Raw genomic sequence first — 24,623 nt, 5'->3', positions numbered from 1 at the left:
AGACTAAGAGCTGTTTTCAGGGGGCTGAGATGGATTGCTTTTAGAAATAATTATTATTTCACTTCTGTTCTACCAGAGCACCACCAAGGAATTAACCTCAATAACTCAGTAAGAACAAAACACCCCAAAGAAGCAGTTGATTTCAAACTATTCATTTACGTTAAAGAGACTGACTTAGTTCCTCTATGCTACAGAACTTGCTAATACTTACCGAATAAAATGCAATTGCCCAGGAAAGGAGGAAGTAAGAGGCTACTTTTGCTTTGATAAAGGGAAGTTCTGATTCTTAAAATAAACATGTGAGACCACAGGGTGATGAATATTTCATGGAGAGACTGAGTTCAGACAGGGCCATTTCTCTAATATGTTGTTGAATGACCAGGGTTTGGACATCAAATCATGCAGTTTAAGCGATCTTCATGATCACTGAGCAGAAAGAAAGAAAGAAAGAAAAACCATAATAATCTTTCTAAAGTATGAGAAACCATCTCAATTATCTCAATCTCACTCAGGCAATCTCAATCTCACTTTTGGGGTGTGTGTGTGTGTGTGTGTGTGTGTGTGTGTGTGTGTGTGTGTGTGTGTGTATGAAACTGTACATTTTCTGTTTGTGTAAGTACCTTTGCCCAAAAAATCAGAAGAAATTTTCCCAAATGCCGTGTAAGAGTCCTAACATGTAGTTAGGCAAAGACCGCAAGGACACTTTATCTTGTCCAACATTTATGCTTCTCTTACATTTGCCTTAGCACTAAAGACCCACAGAATCGATCACAACAAGGCCTGGGATACAGGCGAGTCTTTAAACCTCTGCAGGTTTTGTCCTGTAAAATGAACAGTTCACCCACACGTGTGGGTATTAAATGAGATACTACAAATGAAAAGCACACAACAATCTGCAAACCACCAAGAAGCAGATGGAGATGCTGCTCGTACTAGTGCCAGCAGGTTTCCATTAGAAAAATATTTATTGAGTATTTCTCTGTGCCAGACCCCTGACAAGTGGTTATAAATAACAGACTGAGAGTCACGAGCGCCGTGTGCAGAGAGGAGCGGGGCAACGCAAACACACAATGAGAGAGTGTCCTGCAGGGTCCCCAGAGGGTCCCCGAGCTTTAGGAGGGGGGAGAGGGAGGATCAGCACTGACGGAGGCAACTTGGGGTTAACGTAAGGGCAGTTTGTGAGTGGACACAGGGGAGGGTCTCCAGGTGGGACCAGGGCCTGTCAGAGGTAAGAGAGAGTAAGGACGAGAACAACTCCCTCAAAGTGCTCTTTTTGGTTTGTTCTAGGGCCACACCTGGCTGCATTCAGGGATCACTTCTGGGGGCCCTGGGGGATCATCTGCAAGTCTGGGGTCAAACAGTGGTTGACCATGTACAGGACAAGTGCCTGACCCTTGTCCTATCTCTCTGGCCCTCTCAAGAACCAAACCTGAGACCCCGCAAGGCAGTTTCCCAAGCTGGCTTGGTGATAGGGGCAAGTCTTTAAGCTGAGCACAACTGAGGACAGAGGGGAGGCAATGAGAAACAATAACAAGCACCACTGGAGGTGGTTAAAACCGTGCCCAAAGTATAAGCATGTGACCCAAACTAGAGTTAAAAAGAAAAAATTTAATTTAAAAGGGTTGCAGGCAACCCTTGCAAAAAAATATATCCAAAGTTTAACAGCAGGCGAGCCAGTGTGTGAGCACGCCTGCACACCATGGCGAGCACTGTGCTCACACCACACGTGCCCTCACTGGGAACTGCAAACACGCACGCAAGGACTGCCGACCTCAGTGGGCACATGGTGAGAGCCTGAGCTCCATCACTGAGAGCCCCATCACCCAGTGTGCACCCCGGCATGCACCACAGCCAGAAATGTCTGAGCAACACTGGACAGTGCAGTCACCTCTCCAGTCACAGCAGCAGCAACCGAGGGCAGAGGGGTGGCAATGAAAAAGAAATCCTCAGTGAGGCCCCTACCTGGAGGAGCTGGGGTTTGAACCAGATGCCCCAGGTGAACCTGCAAGTATAGAAAATATCAGCGCAGGGGAGCTGAACAACTTTGAATGTGGAAGACACAGAAGCCAATCTGCATTCCAGAAAAGTACACAATAAATAAAATGGTGCATATCCTATATGAAATGAAGGCTGCCTCGGTAAGCCTTCTGATTCCCCACTGGAATTATGAGTTACCAGGCCAGCAAAGCAACAACAATAAGCCTCCCAAGAATGAATGGCATCTAGGCTTTCCACTGCCCGAGCCTATTATTTTAATGAGCTATGAACCACTTATTTCTGTCATCTGGATGGAACTAATGAGTATTTTCATTTAATCTTGTGATCAGGGAGTAGATGCTGATTTTCCACGACATTGTGGAGAAACTGCTGGAGTTGTCCTGCCCCAATCTAGCTGCTGGCAAGAACTGAGAATTCCCAGGTAAAATACATAAGCATTCAAAATCTTGTAAAGGAAAATGGAATATACAGTGCCTTACTGCTAATTTTATATAAATTAATGTTAGAATTAAAAAATGACATCCACAGTCATACAGAAGCAATTGTAAAAATTTATTTCACCTGCTCATGTTTCCTGTCCTTAATGGGGTGTCAAAAAACCCTCCCCCAACACACACACACACACACACACACACACACACACACACACACACACACACACAAACCCCCTAAAATCAGTGATGCAGCTCTAGGACACAGCAAATCTAGACAGGACAGGAGTGAATTAGCAACTAAGTTTCATAAGTGAAATCTGGAATGTGGAGTCCTTACCAGGCAAGTCAGAGACTAAATCCTCAGCCTTGGGCACAGGGCCAGGATGGGCTATGGGGGCAACAGCAGTTCAGGCTCAAGGTCACTTGACCTAGGAGGGAGAAGGGACAATCTCTGCAGAACTCACGCTTTGTCCCCTGAAAATTGGTCACACAATCTACCTGCCTTATTCCCCTCCCAACGGCAATGGAATGCTCCAATGAGGGGGGATATGAAATGATTTATTTGGTAAATTGCTGTATTCAATTATAAATAAATGAAGAGAAAAAAGAAATTATAAAAAAAAAAAGAAAAAAAGCAAGTTCTCCACAGGAAAATCTAATCCAGCATTTCTCAACCTTTTTTCTGATCCTGGTCCCCTTCTGACTTGTCCCTTTCCTCTGCCCTGTGTCCTGTCCTACCAATTGTTCCCCTGGTCTCATGCTATAGTTTCCCATTTAATGCTTTCACCTGCGATTCCCTTAGGACATCCTCAGGGCCACATGGGCTCCAGCTGAGAAACAGGGTTTAAGCTACACAGGCTAAATAAAGACTTCGAGGAAAGGAAACCGCACAGACCGCAGTCTGTGTCAGGGACCCTCCAGAGGAGCTGGCCTGACCTGAAGGTCTGTGAGAAACACAGGAGGCAGGCCACTGCGGGGAGTGGAGATGTGCTTTATCAGAATAAGCTAAAATGATTTTGTTTGGGGGCCACACCCATGAGTGCTCAGGGCTCACTCCTGGCTTGAAGGACCAAATGGCACTACAGACTGACCCCGGTTGGCTGTGTGCAAGGCAAATGCTGTACCCACTGTGCTATCACTCTGGCCGTTAAAATAATGTTTTTGTACCCTGGTCCGGAAGGTTAGTTTCAAGGGAAGGAAGTGTAGGATGGCTGGTCCAGATGGGACTTTTCTAAGTTCTGGGCCTCATGAAAAACAGGACTCCCTAAAGTCTCTTTCTGCTTCTGACATTGGAGATCAGCAACAATTTAAGCAAACAGAGTTAAGAGATAGATGCAGAATCAGGTTGCTTCTAATTCTAAACTGTTGGAGGCACAGAAATGTGATAAACCTAACCCTCTCCCGCTGCTCATCCTCTGAGATTTCAAAGAAAAGTGGAACTCAAAACTCTGGACCCTTGTGCAGGGAGTGCAGTCATACTTCAATCAAAGTTTTCTTTATCAGAACTTCATTCAAAAGTGATGCAAACCTCAGTACTATTTCAGAATAAAAGCTTATTAAAAAAGCATTGTTCTCTTAACTTTGAAAGCTGAATATGACAGTTAGGCCTAGATAACATTTCCAGGCAAAGAATAGAAGGGTAAATGTACAATTCTGTCTTATTGTGAAAACTAGCTATAACAATAAAGCAATAAATTGACATGATCAATGATTGCAGTTAAGCTACACTGCAGAAAAGGCCAGTTTAAGGAAGAACAGAGCCAAATGACTCACTGTAGTTAGTACAGCTTTTAGTTAGCATGCACAACAGACAGGAATTCATTAACTTCCCTATAATTAAGCAAGGACATTTAAGACCGTATTAGTAGATTGATTTTTACTACCAGAAAGAGACAGTGTGTGGAAACCATTGATCCGTAGAGAGTACAAAGATTTACGTTTTGGAATGGTTGTGTTACTGACAAGGTTCAAGACGCTCTCCAATTGCTGACTTTATTTCCACATATAATTCAACATGAAGTCTCATGGAGAGAATGTAAAAGCTTACACAAGTTTTTTTTTCTGAATAAGTTTCAAGATTGAAAAACTTTCAAGCAACTTTAAATCCATAACATTGGACTTAATGCAAACAGAGACTTTATCAAATTACGGCTATTTCCCTTACTGCAGTAATTACAATTTTAAAGTATCTAGAAGAACAGTTTAACCTCCAAAGCAATTTTCCATTTACATCTAACAGAATAATAGTTTTTTTTAGTTCCTACTCTATTACAGGTTCTGTGATATATACTTGATATAACCTAGCCCATTTTAGTCTTACAGCAATCCTCTTAAACTGAGTCATTTTTATTATATAGATGAGGCATCAAAGCACACAGAGGTTAATTAAGTATTTTGTCCAAATCCATACAACTAATAATCCCAGGGCTTGGGATTCTCATTCAGGTTTGAACTCCCAAGTTCATGATACAAATTTCTAATATTCAACAATTTTCACATAATGCAATTATATAAAGCCAATGACAGTGGTCCAGGTTTGTATCAGATAATCTGTGAGAATGCAGACAGATTAACTAATTTATTAAGAGCTATTTTATAGAAGTGTCAGTTATATTGATTAACCTATGAACATGTGAAATAAAAGTTTAAGTGCTGGGCTGGGAAATGTGGCTCAACGGTAGAGCACAAGCTCCGGTGCACGAGGCTCTGGGTTCGATGCCTGGCTCTACACATAGAAAGTTCAACCAGATGTTTAGCACCACATAAGGAAGGAGGACTATGAATTACCTAAAGTAAGAAAGCAAATTCAGATATACGTTTCAGTGAACTAAACAACAAATGTTAAATCCCTAATATTTCCTGAATATTACTGCTTTACGGGAAATTATGTACCTAGATTCCTTGCTCTTCGTTGTTTTCTTTGTCTGGGGTTGGTTTTTGTTTTGTTTGGGGGCCACACCCAACTGTGCCCGGGGCTTGCTCCTGGCTCTGCACTCAGAGATCACTCCTGGCGAGACTCAGGGGACCATATGGGATGTTGAAGATGGGATGGGACGTTCAGCTGCACCAAGGCAAGTACTCTGCCTGCTGTATTAACAGTCCAGCCGCCCTTGTTCTTGTTTTAAAGTCATTGTTGCATTCTTCTTATTGTAATTTCTTAAAAGCCTTGAAATATAGATTATAAATCCCTTCAGTACAAATATCATGCCTCTAAATTTCCATAAAGCACATAGTACTCCATAACTATTAAATGTTTGACTCAATAAAGGTAATAGTTACAGAAATGATCAATTATCCATATATTAGACTTAGTATTCATATATTGCTTATTTGTAAAATGACTTGCCCTCCCCATCTTCATACAATCCATCATCCCACAAATATCTCATTAACTCTTTGCTCCCTGTGGTCCTTCTGGTGGCTAAGCCCTTCCAGGTTTCATCCTTAAACAATACCCGGCCTGGGGAACAGTGGAAAAGAAAGCCAGCTAAATCTATTGACTATCCTAATGATTTCAACAGCTCTCAATGATATATCTGACATTCTACCATAACAAAAAACCTTAATCTAGAGTAATGACAAAAGGAACACTAATCATTTCACATTTGTTAATTTTCTTTAGGCTTCTATTAGCCTTTAACTGGATTGCTACTGGCAACTTGGTATTGATTCCGTGGGAGTTCAATGAGAGCTCCAGCAACTTCTGGCTCCAAGTGACGCAGCAGGATCCGGCTCGGGAGCTGATACAGTGTCCTCGGGAGACACTGGGGAACACAGGAGGGGCCACAGCAAAGAAGATGCCATGGGAGCTAGCAGCTCTGCAGAAAACTGTGGCACTGGGGTGGGTCTCGGAAAGGTGTTGTGGCAAACCACCACCGATGTGACGCCTCAGGGGCTGGGTGTCGGGCTCAGGGTACGACAGGGAGGGCAGGTTCTTCCATACTGTGATCATACGGTAGGCAGAAGCTGGGCCAACTAGGAAGGGATTTAGAAGCAAATTTCAATATAAATAAATAGGTTATATTTTTCAAAATTCAGCTCCTTACAGGGAATGCTTCAATTTATTTACCATATTAAAGAACAAATGTTCATTTTTCATATTTAGAAAAGACAGCTGCAGAACTATGTTCTAACGGATGAAATGATCGGGAAATGGCATTTCCTGCCAAACCTTGGACAATAGATTTTTTTAAAAAAGTGCTTTATTTAATTTAGATAAGGGAAGGCAGTGTCAGCTATGTTTAATAGAATACTGAGGCTATAGAATGAAGGGTTTATAGATAGCATAATGGAAGTTGTGTTTTATTTCTCTATAATTAGATGTGTTTTATTTTACTAATTATAGATTAAATTTTTCTAATTGGAGATTTACATTTTTAATTAAAGTGACTTAAAGTTACAAATTATTTAAAACACCTATTTTCTATCCTCCACCCTATTTACTTTATGTTCTATTTATCTTGCCATTTGCTCTGAACAAAGGTACAGCTCGCTGTTACAATGAAGCTGCAGATCAGAAATAACTCAGGTAAAGGGCTGGTATATTTATTACTATTAATATATATATGTATATATATATATATATATATATATATATATATATATATATATTGCTTTTTGGTCACTCCCGGCAATGCTCAGGAGTTACTTCTGGCTCTGCACTCAGGAATTACTCCTGGAGGTGCTCAGGGGACCAGGTGGGATGCTGAGAATCGACCCGGGTAGGCTGTGAGCAAGACAACGCCCTACCCGCTGTGCCATCACTCCAGCCCCAAGGGCTGATATTTTTGAATGCTGTGCTTTTTCATAGCATCTTCATGTGATCCCAAATGCAATATTAGTTTTCAGTCCTGCATGTTTTTCCCTATTTGCTCTTTCTGGAAGAAATTCATTTTGTAAAATAAATCAGATGCACAAATAACTCTTATTGCATTTTTTAGGAATATGTGAAAAATTTTCCTTCAAATCCCTAAACCTGCTAACTTCTCCCATATCTCTCCTTCTTATGAACCTGCCATCTAGATGTCGCCTTTGACATTCATCCCTCTCTGACCACACTACCAACTCCAGCATTCTTCAGGCTTCTTACTCTTGCTGGCTGGGACCAGTCCTGCACACCAGCTCACCAACCGAAGTGGCTGAACACTGGTTTGCACTTTTTCTATGACTCAGTCCATGAATGGTGGTTGAAGACCATTGACTGTTGCTCTATTTAATTTCCCTGTGTCTGGTGTTAGAGATGGAAGAAGGCAAAAGATCAAAACAGAAGACAGGGGGCTGACAGGTAAGAAAGTGGGAAGATGGGCCCTGACAGGTGGTACAGCAGGTTGAGCACTTGCCTTACCAGTAGCTGACCTGGGATTGATCCAGATGGTCTCCAAAGCACCACAAGTGACTCCTGAGAACCACCAGGTGTGGCCATCAAATACAAAACAAAACCATTTAAAAAATAAAAGGAAGAAAGGAGGGGCTGGAGCGACAGCACAGTGGGTAGGGCATTTGGCCAACCTGGGTTCGAATCCAAGCAACCCATATGGTCCCTTGAGCACCGCCAAGGGTAATTCCTGAGTGCAGAGCCAGGAGTAACCCCTGTGCATCACCGGGTGTGACCCAAAAAGAAAAAAAAAAAAAAGGAAGAAAGGAAAAGAAAAAAATTTAAATGAGGGGAGATAATAGAAAAAAATTAAAAGAATTGGCTTTTGCTCCCTCTGGCTGGGGACCCCTGGCCATGGGTGGCCAGGATCATGTCAGTGTACATGGTGGCACCAGTGCTGGAGCTCACAACCTTGTGCTTACCAGAAAAGGGCCTTAAGCCAGTGAGCAGCCGTCTCTGCCCAGGACACAAAGCTCCATGGAAAAGCAAAGCAGCAGAGAACCAAGGAGAGCAAGCGGGAAAAAGAAGAGGAGAAAGGAGTTGGCACGAGGGTGCAGAAAATGAAACAAATGCAAGTAAGAGTGGACAGTCTTCAGAACGTTTTGAATCACATGAGCTCTGGGGAACCTTTGCGAGTTCTAACCTTCTTATTCTGATTGGCAGACTCTTAGATTTTTTTCAAGAATTTTGCTTGAACAATTCCAGGTATCAGATTTCAGTCTTAGGTCAGCTTGAGAATAGAATTTCTGGGTCAAAGCCTGCCCTCACCTTTTATTTTTTTTCTTTCTTATTAGAACCAGGTAAGTAATTCAGAGTTGTAAAATTTCTCTCCTTTTAAGCTTTTAGAAATACAGATGGAAAAAAAATTGATCAGAAACATGTCATTTCCATTTTCATGGAGTGTGCGCTAAGACTGATTCTTGGTTTTCATTATCAGTACCTTAATTCCAAGGGAGCTCTGACACCAGGCTGTAGAACTTGTTGCCCGTCATCCTACTTTCCTGGTTAAGTTTAGCAGCTTCTCTAGCAGTTTAATTATCTTGGCACCTCAGGCAGTGGAGTGGAAAGGTCATTAAAAACAGGTAGTTGTCCCAGAGAACTCTTTACATCCTCTTCCTTCTCTGTAAACATGAGCCCAACTCAAGACCAGTTTCTACATCACCCCACGGTACAATTTTTTTTGCCTTTGAAGTTTTGATGTTTCTGGCCACAAACACTCCTGGCTCCTCTCAGGCTCCACTGATGTTCTCTTGGCTGCCAGCATTCAGAAACTGCCTGAATGGTTGGCATCAAGCCCTCTGCCACTCAACGAGGCCCTCCCCCAGCACAGGTGCCAAGGAACCCCGTGCTCAGGCAAGCCTTGCTCCGCAGGGCACGCCAGCCCAGGCTCCAGACTCGGGCTCTCTGGAGTGTCAGCGGTCCCAAGTGGGAAGAACACATTCCTTCTTCCTCACACTGCTTCCTGGCTGAGCGGCTGGCCCCTCAGAGCACCGCAAAGGAAAGAACAATGCCAGACACAATGAAAAGCTTTATACTATTCATACAGCAGTTCCCTCCTGGGGGCAGCTTAACAATGACTGAAGATTGGATACAGAGCAAGAGTTACAGGCAAGTCCACAGAAGAGAGAAGGGGCAGTGGGTAGAAAGACCAGGGAAGGGAATGACCGTGTGCACGTGGGAACACATGCATGACAGAACCAGATTTATGGAGAAAACCTGGGACACTTATGCCAAGTTTGATTTTTCTGATGGGCAAGGGGTGAGGTCTCGAGAATTCAGAAATCTGGATTAGGAGGTTAAAGAAAATCTCCAAAACTGTTAATTCTAGCAATTACTTAATTAAAACAAAACCATGTGCAGGCCAAATAAAACCTCTTCTTATGCCAGATCACCGTTTGTGATCTCTGACTGAGCAATGCTAAGCTTCGAGAGCAGAACTGATGCTTCTTCCATTGTCAGAAATTCAAGAGAAGGGGCTGGAGCGATAGCACAGCGGGTAGGCATTTGCCTTGCACGCGGTCGACCTGGGTTCGATTCCCAGCATCCCATATGTTTCCCTGAGCACCACCAGGAGTAATTCCTGAGTGCATGAGCCAGGAGTAACCCCTGTGCATTGCCACGTGAGACCCAAAAAGGAAAAAAAAAGAAATACAAGAGAAATAAATTCAGATTCATGGTAAGATGGAGAGCCAGGGAAGAAGCAGTGATGTAAACATAGGTTAAAAATATTAAAATCACTTAGTGTGGCATGTTTTGAAAAGTAATACTATTTCCTGACTTTAAGTAAATTAATTTGTACCCTGGACAGCAATGACTTAACTTACTCTAAAGCCTCTCACCCTAGTTTTCTCAGAACTGAAAACAATTAAGAACAGTTTCTTCCCTTCACCGTTCTCTTCTGGGACTCAGCCTACATCTGAATGATTATCTAATGTCACTAGAAGTATCTGTTTCTGCAGGTCAGAACCATTTATTCTGACTGAAGAATGAGCAGAGATCACTTCAGCACCTACAGCTGGGACATGTCCCATTAACTCTTGGCTTTCAGAGGCTTTACGGTATAAACCATGGTTCCAAATAACTGCACCTGTCTCCTCTTTGCATACATAGTAGAGAAACAGAAGAATCAGAGATCGTTATATGAACGAACTTACAAGGCACTTCAGAAGCCATTTATTTCTACCTATCGTCTGTTGATCAAAGGCCCAAAGTCCATGCACCCAACTCCAGAAGCCTTTCATTCTCTCTCTCTCCCCCCAGCTGAGTGTGGTCCAGAATTAAAAAAAAAAAAAAAAAAGAAAGAAAGAAAACAAATTTAAATACAGGCTTACATAGAAAATGTCCTACTTTGTCCTACTTCACTGAGATCTATCCTTAAGCATCATGTAATGATTACCATTAACTAAAAGTCTAATCTGTAAAAAGAAAAGGAAAAAGAAAAAAAAACACAATTAGGAATCACTATTAATAAATCTCTAAAACTTCTTCCCTAAAAAAAATAAACAAAAAAAAAAATAGAAAAACACCCCTCAATTTGGAAAGAAATACATCAGAAAATCCTCATAAAATAACTACAGATAATCTAATGACATGGATTTAAATATTCATGATAAATGCTAGCTAAATTAAATCTATTCAGTTCCTATATGAGCTACAAATGATCCATCAGACTTCATTTCTATTTTAAGAAATACAGTAAATCTCACTGCTAGCTTAATCAACCATGGGGTCATCAATATTAAATTAAAGGAAAATGAACTATAAGAGCAGGCGTCCTCCTTTTATAGATTAGCTATATCTGAAAGGAATAGAAATGTTGCAAACCAGAATTTGGTCATCAAAACTCATTTTCTCCATGATAATTTCAAATTTTATTCATTTGGGGAAATGCAGTGACTTTTATGGCATCCTGTTTCAGGATTAGGAGAGATGGTATTTGGTATTCTGGTAAAGGGACAATTAAACAGACTGTGCCACATTCAACTTTGGGTCTCACCATGACCATGTTTTGACTGAAGTGGCCAAGCAATTCCTATCTTTTGGTGATGGAAAAAAATTTCATTCTACCACTAACAAAGACTAGTTAAAGTATAATACAAAAATCTGTATTTCCTTCCTGGGAAGGATTTTTCATTTACATTCAAAACAGCAGCTGTCCGATGTCAATAAGCCTTTTGGAATAAATGGACAACTTTGTAAAGAGACACACCATTGATCTGATACACTGGGAAAAAGAAGGGGAGGAGTAAGTGGAGTTTCAATATTAAAAATAATTTTAGAAAAATTAACTTTCTGTTGATAAGGCCTACCATTAGGAGTGGAATATAACTTTTTGAGTTGGATTAAAAATTTAACAGTTATGAATTTTATTTTTTGGGTTTTTTTTTTAAGTAATGATACAGGCTCTTATCTGAAAAGGACATTTCACACAGACCGCAAATTAAGTGCTAATCTTCACTGTCCACAAACTATTTCTGGGTGTGTGTGGGCAGGGGGTCTCCTAAGTAGAGTTGGGGCGGGGGGTGTCTCCATATGGTGCCAGCGACTGAGCCCAGATTTGGGGCCTCGTGCTTGCTGGAAACAGCCTCCTGCCCTTGGAGCTACCTCCCGCCCCCCTACGGCATTTTCAAAATGATCCCTGTCACACTGTATGAAATGCTCAGTAAAGTCATTCATAAAGTCCAGCCAGCCAAGGATAATGATCAGTCATCAGTAATAGTCACATATTCAGCCTGCGACACTTCACAGGTCAGTTGCTAATGAGCAGCTTGGGTGGGGAGCAGGGAAGCAGCCTGGGGTGAGAAGGGCTCTCGTCCCTGTGTCGTCGGGGGCTGGCAGTGCTGGGGTACCCGTCACTCACGACGGTGGCCTGGAGGGCCGCTCGGGGCTAGGCTGGAGCTCTTGGAACTTGCTGGGAAGCCAAGGGCCACAGCCACACCCTCACCCCAGTGTCTGCACTCAGTTCTCACCACCCCCTAGGCATGTTCCGAGCCATCTGAGAGACACACTCCAGTCCCCACGGTGTTCGGACAGACACTTGAGGGCAGGAAAGTAGGGCGGCTCTAAAGACTTCAGAACAGTATGGAGAGTGCTTAACCCACCCCCGAGCCTGTGCCCTCCCAGCCTGGAGGAGCCACCCCAGGGAATGCAGTGCTGTTCCCTTTGTCCTCCTCCGGGGCCACACTGGCACTGTGCTTATCCCTCTCCCAGACTGGACACCCGGGGAGTTACGCAGAATGAAGCTGCAGGTGCAGCCACGCACCCTCTGGACTGCGCTACACTGAGTCCCGGCAAGACTGGGCCGCAAGCATGCCTAAAGGAGAAAGAGAAAGACGAAAGAGCCAAACTCTCCAGGAAGAAAGCATGACGAGAAGAGAAAGAACACATTAAGGAGCCCGTGGACAAGCACCAAAGACAAGCAGATGGGCCCGGCGGCATCTCGATCTGCCCGTCTGCTTCCCTCACACCCGCCCATGTGCTTACACTCAGCTCCAGGCGGCTCTTCTCTCTCCGCACAAAGCTGGGTGCAGGGAGGAACAGGCCCAGCACATACCAACTCAGTTCCTACAAAAGTTACTCTGGGCACCAGGCATTGGACCAGCCTGGAGCAGAGAAGCAAAGTTCCATGGGGGCCCCTTGGAGAAGGGGCCTCGGCTCAGGTTCCTTTTTCCCAGTTGATTCCAGCGCCAGGGACTTCCGTTCACTTTATTGCAGGCACAGTGACAGGCTCTCTGGTCTTGTGGTGGGCAGCGTGGATGAGGGGGCCCTGCCTGAGGTTTGACACTGATGGGCAGACTGACAACACGCTGGAGGTGGAAGAGCAAGCCCAGAAAGGGGGCCAGTGCCATTGTACCTACTGTCCAGCTCCTAGGCAGGAGACGGTGACTCTCTCATCTCCAGCAGCGTATGATCTTCCATGGTAGTGTGACCTGGCCAAACAACTGTCCATCCTAGTGGCCACAGCAGTACTGTGCATAGCAGTCCCACAGTAAAAAGCACCCAGGTGACCAATGGCGGCTAAAGTGCAGTCTAGTTACACGATGAAGCATTATTTAGAAACAAAAAGGAGTGACATGCTGGTACATGTTACAACATGGATGAGCACTGGAAACATCATTCCAAGAGAAAGAGTACCTCAATCACAAAGGGACAAATATGATGAGTCCATGAAGATAAAGGGTCCAGAAGAGGCAAATAATCCAGACTAGAGGGGGTCAGAGCAACATTGCAGGGGGGGAGGATGCTAAACCTGCATGCGACTGACCTAGGTTCGATCTCCAGCATCCCATATGGTCTCTGAGGCACCTCTACACTCCTGAGTGTAGAGTCAGGAGTAACCCCTGAGCATTGCTGGGTGTGGTCGCAAAACAAAAAAACAAAAACAAACAAACAAAAAACATAATAATCCAGATAAAATGTGGATTTGCAGACTCATGATGCTTTGGCCCTGTCTATTGAGGCAGGGGGAAGGGTGGGGAGTGATGGCTAATAGGCAGGCACTTTGGGGGATGATGAGAATATTCTAAATCAATTGGGGATGATGCCTGCACGATTCAGTTTGCATAAAAATAATCTACATTTCAGTATACATAATGAAGTGTACAGTATGTAAACTATACCTCAAGCCTGTCACCAAAAATATTATTGTGTCTTGTTTACTGATCCTCAAAAGACAAACACGAAGCCTGGACATAGCGAAAGAGCTGGGATGCATGCTTTGTTTGAAAGAGGCCCACGCCTGATCCCTGGCACCACATGGTTCTCCCAAACCCTCCAGTAATACTGGGAGCAATACTGGGAACATGTCCTGAGCACCACCAGTCTGTTCCCAGAACAAGCGAACAGAAGATAAACATATCCTACCAATGAAGGGAGCCTGCCCAGAAACTGGGCCGACATGGGGGAAGCATCTTTATGTTTATGCTGTATCAATAAATTATGTGTTATATAGGTCTGTGGGTGTCTTGTGTTCTGGGATCACTCCTGGAAGTGCTGAGGCCCAACTGTGGTGCTGGGGATCAGAGTGTGGCCAGCTGTGTGCAAAACAAGCACCTTAAGCCTACAGTATCTTTCCTGCTCTCAAGAAACCTTGAAATAGGAGATTTTTGTTTTGATTTGGTCTGGGGGCCACACCCATTGATTCTCAGGGGCTTCTCCTAGCTCTGCACTCAGCCATCACTCCTGTGGGGCTTGGGGACCATATGGGATGCCAGGGATGGAACCCAGCCGGGTAGGCTACATGCTAATTTTTGAGTCATTTTTAACTTCATAGCAAAGTAGACTGGAGTATAATAAAATGGAGCATTTTACTATTTGATGGAGCAGAAGGTACAAAGACGCCCCTCAAGCTCCCAGTATCCCATATTTTCAGAATGACTTTATTGACCTCTTTCACTTCATCATAAACATTTACGTTTTCTCCATGTCTATTCATGGTTGGTATCTTACTTCTATTTGCACTGAATAACATCCTATAATCTGGATATACCAAGTTTATTTTTCCACTTAGTTTTAGTTGCATTCAAGTTTGGGCAACAATAAACAAAACTGTTTCAAATGCTAAATTCTTTTTTTTTTCCTTTTTGGGTCACATCCATTGATGCACAGGGGTTACTCCTGGCTCTGCACTCAGGAATTACTCCTGGCAGTGCTCGGGGGACCATATGGGATGCTGGGAATCGAACCCGGGTCCGTCGCATAGAAGGCAAATACCCTACCTACCTACTGTGCTATCGCTCCAGCCCCTCAAACATCACACTGCTGCAAAGCCTTATTTATCACCTAAGATCTTCCAGACTTCTGTGCTTGTCACACAGTCTCACACACATGCACCTCCTTGAATCTCTGGAAGGATTCATAAGGAAGCTGCCGAGGGTTGAAACTAGTGAGCATGTGTTTTATGTCAAGCATGGGACCTGACACAATGATAATTTGGCAAAGAATTCTCTTTTGTTGTTGTTTCTTGGATTTTGTTTTGGCTTTGAGGCCATACTGGCTGTGCTCGGGGCTGACTCCTGGCTTTGTGCTCAGGGATCACTCCTGGCACGTGTTGGGCACCAAATGCGGTGCTGGGGATGGAACCTGGAGTCAGCTATGTGTAAGGCAGTGCCCGTCCTGCTGTGTACTCTCTTTCCAGTGCCGCTGCAAACTTCTCAGCTGGCACATCTGTGCCACTAATGTTCGTAAACAGGAACATTCTGCTTAAAAAGAATTTGAGACAAGGATCTTGGATGTGTCTCAGCAGCTGAGTATCTACCCCAAGGACTAGGCTGTAAGTTTAACCCCCAGAACCACCCGCATCTCTACATGTGAATCCCTATAACACAACACAATTGTGATCTCCTTTATACCCTCAGTGTGTGACCCTTGGACATAGGGAGGTAACACAACAAAGAGGAGAAAAATAATTTGTTTTAAAAAATGTTAAAATTATAAATTCTTTTAATCCACAAATAAAGTATAGAATCCTGACTGAACAAACTTTCCAGATCCATCCCCACCCCCTGCACTGAAGTTTTTGAATTAGTCTATCAGCAAAAAGCCTTGCAGGGACGCCCTGTAGTCAAACTCAATCCTCTATACATCGCATAGCCATGATTCTCTTCAGAATTAACACAACTCCTAGAAAATAGTTTCTACTAAACACCAGCTGTGGGGGGGAAAGAATGCCCAATGAAATGAAAGATATGATTTTCAAACTGGTTATCAGAAAGTACCAAAACCTTAAAAAAATCTCTGTCACAGTATTCAATTACCTATTCTACAGAGATGAAAAGAACAGCTGGGACTGACCCCGGGGCTCCTGCATGCAAAGGCGGCATTCCAGCCCCAGGAACCATCCAATCTGCAGAGAACATTCTCCAAGGAGGGATGGGGGCGGGGGAGGTTACCAAGTGCAACTTGGGAGGCCCACGGATGCTTCTCAGCCAACTGGGTGTGGTGCTACTCCTGGCAGTGCTCAGAGGACCACCAAGCCCTAACTGCTGGACTATCTCCAGGCCTTCCACCCCTCCCGCCCCCTCCTCAAAATAGACATTTTTAAAAGCCCAGGGCATCTTTCCAAAGAGAAAATAAAATCATGTTTCCCTCTTCTACTGAGAGCCAGCAGCACTCAGGGGACAGCCACAGGATGGGTCTCATCACTGCCCTCTCAATCCTTTGCCCAAGTCACTTCCTCTCCACGCTCCCCTTCCAGCGCACTGGACGTGCTCTGGCCTCGGGGCTACTTCCTTGCCTGGTGGGCTCAGTCCTCTTGCAGATGCCCCCAGGGTTTGCCACCTCCCCTCTAGACAACTCAACTCAGACTTTACTTCCTTTAACGACACTGATCACATCCCAAATATATGCCAGCGCTGCGGCTGCAGGAGCCGACGTCCCTGACCCACCCGCTGACTTCCCCACTGCACACAGCTCCCCACCCCCCATGCCTTTACTTACCTATGGGCCATCAGTCTTCCCCCACAGGCCAAAAGGAGCCAGGAGGGAAGAAAGTCTGTTCTGCTCACTGCCCTCCCCTCAGAGCCTGCCCCCTGCAGAATGCCCCCTGAAACACAGCAAAGGCAATGGTTCCGGGCTGGATTTGACAAAGGACGCCAGAGGCGTTCAGGCACTCCACACACTTCTGCTTCATCTCCTGGTCTATACTTAAACCTGACTATCAATATTTCCCAAACACATTATATGTCGTGAAGTATCATATCACCTTCCGTGGCTCCCAGTGCTTTACAAACCTAGGATGCCTAAGAGGCTGACTCACGGCCATGCCGCGCAAGAGAAGGAAACCAGCATCAGTAACTTGTCAAAGTCCTATTGCACAACTGAGGACTCAGCCCCAACCAACTCCAAGCACATGATCACGTTTGGACGGGGGCGCTGAAGGAGGCCACTGCGTTCTCTGGCTGTCCAGCTCAGTTAGCTGCTACATTCCAAGTTCTGTTAGGCTTAATGGTTCCTGAGGCACACTGACCCGAGCTGCCTCACATTACTGGGCCAGAACAGAACCATCCAGTCACACAGAGGGGCTCCCAGCGGGCCCGTTACTGCTGGGAGGCTGCCGCATAGGATTCTGTTAGGATGAGAACTATGCAACTTCAATACAGGGGTCCCTGTTCTTTTAAAAGAAATGAATTTACTAATATTTCAGGTTTTTTCTTCCCCAAACTCAAATATCCATGAGAAGCTCATATTTTATTTATTTATTTATTTATTTATTTATTTATTTATTTATTTATTTATTTATTTATTTATTTATTTTTTCTTCTTGGGTCACACCCAGCAATGCTCAGGGGTTACTCCTGGCTTTGCACTCAGGAATTACTCCTGGTGGTGCTTGGGGAACCATATGGGATGCCGGGGATCGAACCCAGGTCAGCCGCATGCAAAGCAAATGCCCTACCCGCTGTGCTATCACTCTGGCCCCGAGAAGTTCATATTTTAGATAAAAAAGAACTCAGCTTTTTCCCCTTCCTTCCCTCCTCCTTCCTTTCCATTCTCCTTTCCCTCCCTCCCTCCCTCCTTTCCTCACTCTTTCCCTCCTTCCTTCCCCTTTCCCTCCCTCCTTCCCTCCTTCTCTTCCTCTTTCCCGCTCTCCCTTCATTCCTCCCTCTCTCCGTCCTTACGTCTCTCCCTCCCTCTCTTCCTTCCTTCCTTCTTTCTTTCCTTTTTCCCTTCTGCCATACCAGTTAGTGCTGAGGTCTGACTCCTGCCGTGGTTTCAGGAGTCCTTCCTGGCTGTGCCCAGGGAACCATCTGTGGTGTCATAGATTTGTGTGGGGGTCAGTCACATGCAACATGGTGCCTGACCCACTGTACCACCTCTCCAACCCCCAGAGAACTCTTTCAAGTATCTTTTCAGAAAAACACATTTCCTTTGAGAGAGAGATGTCTCTGGGGGCGGAGCACAAGCTTGGCAGGTGCAACCCCCCTCCTTTCTGTCCCTGCAGGGCAGCACCAGGTCCGAGCACTGAAGGTGTGAGAACCACATGGGATAAGAGGGGGTGACCCCTTAAAAAAAGAAATAACTATGAACTTCATATTATTCAATACGCTGCCTGAAAATGTGAGGCACCATGGCTTGACAACACTAAATTTCAGGAGTCCAGCTGCACACCTGACAGGGGCATGGCCCCTGCTGGGCCTGTCGCCCCACGTCTGTTCTTACCCAGCACAGACCCACTGCCCTCCCAGACTCATTCGCCAGCTGTCCAACTGCAGGTCTTATTATCTGCATCACTGGAGTTTCTTTTAATGCTACATTTCAGTTATTCCACTAGGTAGTTGTTTATCAGTTCCTTCCAAGAGCTGGGTAGGGGTGGTCTGTCTAACTAAATCAAGAACTTAGGGAAAAAGAGAAAGGGACAGGAGGAAGCAGCATTCACATCTGTTGACACTTAGCGAATGTCACCTCACTTTCTCTTTGAAACAACCTTGAAGGGAGTCATCAATACTCACTTTAGTGATGGAAGAAAAAAAAAACAGATCAAGATTCCAGAGAGTAAGTAAGTAGCCCCAGTTACTTTTTATTGCCATAAAGTAACAAAAGAAAATATGTGGACAGAACTTGGGATTCAGACTGACACCTGCATAGCTTTAAAATCTTCCCGCAGCACCAACTTGGCTTCTAGAAACTGCAAGTTGCTTTTTCCTTTTTCACCAATAAATAAATAAATAAATAAAGATGCAGAGGAGAGGGAATCCCACTAAGTTAAATGAAAAGAAATCTATGTAAAATTTGGTAGGCAAAGAGAATTTTCAGGAAAAGCAATTAAGTCAATAAAATGTTAAATTTCCTGTGATGCTAATATGTTGCCATGAAAAGTGTCTTTCAGTAAAAATATATAAAACAGTCTCCTTATTCCTAGGCTGAGAGGAAGGAAACCTTTAATGTGGAGCTACTCTCAGACCACAGCCTGCTGAACAAACTGGGGAATACATTTTTTGCAAAACTGCATCGAATATTCAGGTTGATGATATAGTGTCAAAAAGGGTGAGTGCTATTACAAAATAAACCTACCACATACTAAAAAGGAACAGTGAAAGGTCATATAACAAAGAGGTTGAAAGTAAAGAAAAAAAAACATTTTCTCACATATTCAAACCTGGGATGAATAAATTAATGTTAGATTAGGGTCGAAACGGCCAGTGGAAAGTACCCAAATGTACGCTCCATGTTAATGCACACTGGGGGTGCCTTGTTGGAAGTGTCAGTACAAAGCCATGTTCATGTCATTTCGAAAAAGTTCTGGAAATGGCAAGTTAAAGATGGAAGTTAAAGGCTGGAGTGATAGCACAGCGGGTAGGGCATTTGCCTTGCACGTGGCCAACCCAGGTTCGATTCCCAGCATCTTATATTGTCCCCTGAGCACTGCCAGGACTAATTCCTGAGTGCATGAGCCAGGAGTAACCCCTGTCTGGGTGTGACCAAAAAAAAAAAAACTGACAAAAAATGATAAATGTCTGGGAGGATGGCAAGAAGTGACTTGGTTTGCAAGAAATTAGGCCATGAATTTAATCCGTGGTACCACCCACAGCAGAGAAAGGGGGGAAAAACCAGAAAGCCTGAGCGGCAAAGGTTATCTTTGATTTCACATTTCATAAACTTCCAGCTGATAAAATCATGAACATTAAGACCATCTAAAGCTGAAATGAAAGGCCAGAAAGACAGTTCAATGGATGGAGCACATGTTTTGCCCACAAGAGGCCAAAGGTCAATCTCTAGCACCACACAAACCCTGAGTAACTCAGTGAGTGAATCCCTAAGGACACAGACAGAAGCAGCTCTGAAGCACTGCCAGGTGTGACCCAAAAGAAAGAATAAAAGAAAAGAACATTGAATTAATATCTGTGCAAGAAAATAAGGAAAAAATAAAGTGACATGGCATTCATTCTTTCTCTATTAAAAGTGAGAAATAGAAATTGAACTGATGATGCACAATGTCAAATTCTACCATCTTGTATTCCCAAAGCACTATGCTTCTTTTATTTATCTTTTTTTTTCTTTTTGGGTCACACCCGGCAATGCACAGGGGTCACTCCTGGCTCTGCACTCAGAAATTACTCCTGGCGGTGTCGGGAGACCATATGGGATGCTGGGAATCAAACCCGGGTCATCTGTGTGCAAGGCAAATGCCCTACCCGCTGTGCTATCACTCCAGCCCCCTCTTTTATTTATCTTTTGGTTTAGGGGCCAAACCTTGCAGTATTCAGGGCTTAGCTCTGGGCCCTACCTGCTGTTCTCTCTCTCTGGCCCTCTCTAGCCCCTATGCTTTTTTCACAACAAGCAATCCAAAGGTAAATTGAGGTAAGTGTGAGTGTGCGTGTGTGTGTGTGTGTGTGTGTGTGTGTGTGTATAAAAGATAGAGGAGAGAGCGTATTCAAGTCCCAGAGGTTTAAATCCTAAAGTTGCCACAGGATGCTAAATGACCTGTGATTTAGCATTCTCAGATGACCTAGATGACCAAGAAGCTAAACCAACTGCACCACCAGGATCATTTTCTGCACAAGCTACTTGTTGGCTCTTGCCCCCTCCCTACTCTCAGTTCCACAGAAATAAACTGAACCACACATAAGCCAACTGGATCCACTGACTACAGCTATATTGACTTTCCAAGCAATAATGGAATTTTATAAACAATTACAAAATATAGTTCACAACCTTACTAGAAAAGGTCCCCAGTAAGAGTCTTCAGTAGGGGAATTCGGAGCATTCCTGAGGAGCTAAAGCATCTATAAATTTAAGAAAGTTCATTTTTGTACTATTAACAGAACATCCTGAAAATCAGACAAAAAATAAATTCAGATTTTTATAACAATAAAGAGCCACAAACTTCCTTTTCTACAGCATAATCTGCTTTTGCAAATGTACAGACCATTAAAATTATCAGCCCAAACCGGTGCAAGAATACTCCATGTAATTAACAAACAGCTTAAATTCTTTTGTGCCCCATAATAGATTAACATATAGGCTTATAGCATCTCATTTAATTATCAAATCATCCTTCAAACTACACTTAGAATTTTACTTACCCCCATTTAAAAAAAAAAAAAGAATACCATACAAATTCTGATAAACAGAATGATGATTTTTCAGATGAGGTTCACCGGTGTGGATGTTGGAATATATTATTAGGCCAACACATCAAGTGAGGCCAGTGGTTGAACAAGCTCTAAAAACTATGTACTAGTCTATTCACAAATATCAATTAAATGCTACTCTAAAAGACATCAGAGATGAAATAAGAGTATCAATTGGTTCCTCCCAGACCTCCAAGAGCTCACCTAATTAAAATAACAAATCTATCAGATAATTGTCATATAATAGAGTATCATGAGAGCAGCAAGCAAGAAAGAAAACACAAATGTGAACATTCAATTCTAGCAGAAAACAGGGATTATAGGGGTGTAGGACAAGCCGGTAGATCATTCTAGATCATTCTGGAGGAGTAGAATGTAAAGAATATTCAGAATGGTTTACTGCTGTATGATAAATCCCAGGCAGGGTTCCCAACACCTCTCCTATGTTTTTCAGTACATTTACTGCATAACTGGAACAGTGTCTAGAATACGAAGGTTTGGGCAGCTGTTAGCACCGCCTCTCTGGAAAAGTCATCCCATTAAGATGGTGAGTCTGGGGATGAAGAGAGGATGTGGAGGACGCAAAAAGGACTTCCTTCACACTAAATAGATGCTGCTCTCAAAGTGGCATGAGGCATGCCTCCAGTGATAGGGGCCACCAAGGAAGCAGGCGTGCGCTGTCTAGAGAAGTGGTTCTCATTCAGGGAAGCAGAGATAGGCTGGAAGCAACATCCAAGAGAAACAGTTGTATTCTGCAGTGACTGAAGCTTGCTGCAAGCCTCACAAGTCCTTACAAAGTGAAAAGTCAAGAAGCAAACCACACTCTTGATGCAGGGGTTTCCCAACGAATACATCAATCAGGATCAAGACTGCAAGGGAGCAATGGCAGCCCAGATAGTTCCTACATTTTTAAGATCCAAAAGCATCTGGCTTTGATACTTGGAGGTTCTTTCAAAAAGAAGAAGGTAGGGGCTGGAGTGATAGCACAGAGGGTAGGGCGTTTGCCTTGCACGTGGCTAACCCGGGTTCAAATCCCAGTATCTCATATGGTCCCCTGAGCACCGCCAGGGGTGATTCCTGAGTGCATGAGCCAGGAATGACCCCTGTGCATTGCTGGGTGTGACCCAAAAAGCAAAAAGAAAAAAAAAGAAAGAAGAAAGTAAGCAGAGGTTTGGAGCAAAGCAGAAAGGAAAAAAAGGAGGTTAGAGGAGGTTGAGAGCTTTATTCCTCTCCTTCTTTAAAAAGATATGTCTCCCTTTCAATGGGAAGTTTATTCACATTCTGGCCAGCTGCAAAGCAGGGTTGAGAGCCAAGTTTCTACTGCCAAAGTTCACTCTTCAAACCGGCAGCCTGAGGTCTGATAACCAGTTAAAATGCTCAACACAATCACTGCCTTTTGTGGAAAACACAGGCTCCATTGTTGAGAGATACATATTCAAGTTTAACTCTTGGAGAATTATGAAATTCAAAACAAGAGCTCTTAGGTTCCGTCATTATCAGAATGAAAGGAATTTTTTTGTGTCTATTAGTTTAGATTCCTTTCTTCTCCCCCACCCCCTTCCAAATAATTGGATTACACTGGTAATGATCAGAAACATAAATTGGCAGTAATGGTGAGGACCTTAAAGCAGAAAAACTGCCATAAAGCCATTAAATTCCAAGTATGTCACACACTTCATTTCTAGAGCATGGTATACCTTTTGAAATGAAAACATCTGGGTCCAGAGACGTAGCTCAGTGATGGAGTGCATGCCTTTCAGGCATGAGGCTCTGGGTTTGATTCCCAGCACTGACGGAACAGAGAGAGAGAAAATAGAAAAAGAAAGGGAAAGGAAAGAATAAGATAAAGTAAAAGAAAAAAGAAAAACATCTGATCTAAGACTTCAGGTTTTTCTGAAGCTGATGACAAAAAGGCATGGAACCAGCAAGTATAGTAAAATTAAAGAATACTTATAAAAGATGAGTGGGAAGATGTCTCCACTTGAACTAAAATTATATTCTGTTTGGTGCACACATGTATTTGTAGAAATCATGTCAGTCACGTTCATCTCTTCCTTCAGTAAGCTCACGGAAAGTGCCGGCATATGCGAGGGAATGGCTGTCTGTGTGTTGCTGGTGGAAGAACGAACACCGCCATATTCACACTGGATCGGGGGGGGGGGGGGGGGGGGGGTTCAGCTCTCCCTAAAGACACATGGGTTGTCTGGGATACTCTTCACCCGCTGAACACACAGCCTAACTCAGAGGTTAGAAAAAATTTGATTGTGTGAGAACAACTCACGCCATAAAGCAAGAGAAGGAAGGTGTTCCTTTGGAAGGGTCTGCTCAGGTCAGCACAGAAGCAGAGAGGAGGGCTAGGTTGGAAGGGCAGTTAAAGGTGTAGACCCATCCAAATTAGAGGGAATTAGTACCACACCTAGGAGGGTGATGGTTGTAAGTAAAATAAGACCCAGGTATTAAGTGCATTAAGTCTGATACTGTGAAAATTTCCATTTTATTGCACAGCTTAGGACCAGAGAAAGCAAGTGGCATTTCTGTTATGATCAGTCCTTATATTGCAATAATTATACCTACAGGCTAAAGTATGAAAAATATGACCATCTTAATAAATGTAAAAAAATTATTTGACACAATTCATACCTATTCATGGTAAAAAAAAAGTAAACTAGGAGAACAATCCTTCACCTTAATAAAGGCATCTATGAAAAAATTTTAGCCAATGCTCTATGACTGAATGTTTATACCTGAAGATAATAACTTTTTGCTGATCCTACTGCTTCTATTTAATATTGAATTAGAAGTTTCACAGAACATACATAGATGACCCAAAGCTAAAGGACTTATAACTATAGAAAACAATAGGATGGTATCAGCCTATAGATATACATTAGTGAAACAGTGGAAATAATTCAAAGGTCCCTCAACCGGGTCAATGAAAGGAAAAAACAAACTTCTGACCCACCTACACAATAGAGCACTGCTAAAGAATTAAAAAGAGGGGTTGTGAGAGACTACAGGTGCTTGCTGTGCACAAGGCCAACCAGTCTGAATCCCCAGCACCCCACATGGTACCTCAAATCCAGCCAGAAATGATCACTGGGTGCAGACCCAGGAGTAAGCCCTGAACACCACCAGGTGTGGCCCACAAAAAAAAAAAAAAAACATAGTATACAGAAAAAAAGGATGAATCTTAAAATAGTAGTGCCAAGTAAATCATCAGACTTCCACCCTATAATAAAAAGCCTT

General features: G+C 43.5%; 1 protein-coding gene across 6 annotated transcripts in view; it reads right to left on the bottom strand.

Annotated features, from left to right (window-relative positions):
• SRGAP1 (SLIT-ROBO Rho GTPase activating protein 1) overlaps positions 1-24,623 on the bottom strand; it is a 324,413-nt gene that overhangs the window by 172,323 nt on the left and 127,467 nt on the right. For 3 of the 6 annotated variants that reach the window (XM_055118176.1, XM_055118173.1, XM_055118175.1), the window contains exon 2: positions 212-426. The exons of the other annotated variants lie outside the window; for them this stretch is intronic. In XM_055118176.1, the coding sequence (XP_054974151.1) occupies positions 212-299 (88 nt within the window). In that variant the 5' untranslated portion in view covers positions 300-426. The remainder of the gene's footprint in view (positions 1-211; positions 427-24,623) is intronic. 6 annotated transcript variants of the gene reach the window in all.

This window comes from Sorex araneus, chromosome 10 (genome assembly GCF_027595985.1).
Source record: "Sorex araneus isolate mSorAra2 chromosome 10, mSorAra2.pri, whole genome shotgun sequence".
Taxonomy (NCBI): Eukaryota; Metazoa; Chordata; class Mammalia; order Eulipotyphla; family Soricidae; genus Sorex; species Sorex araneus.
Note: the sequence above shows the minus strand (reverse complement) of the source record. Positions and strands in the feature narration are given on the sequence as shown.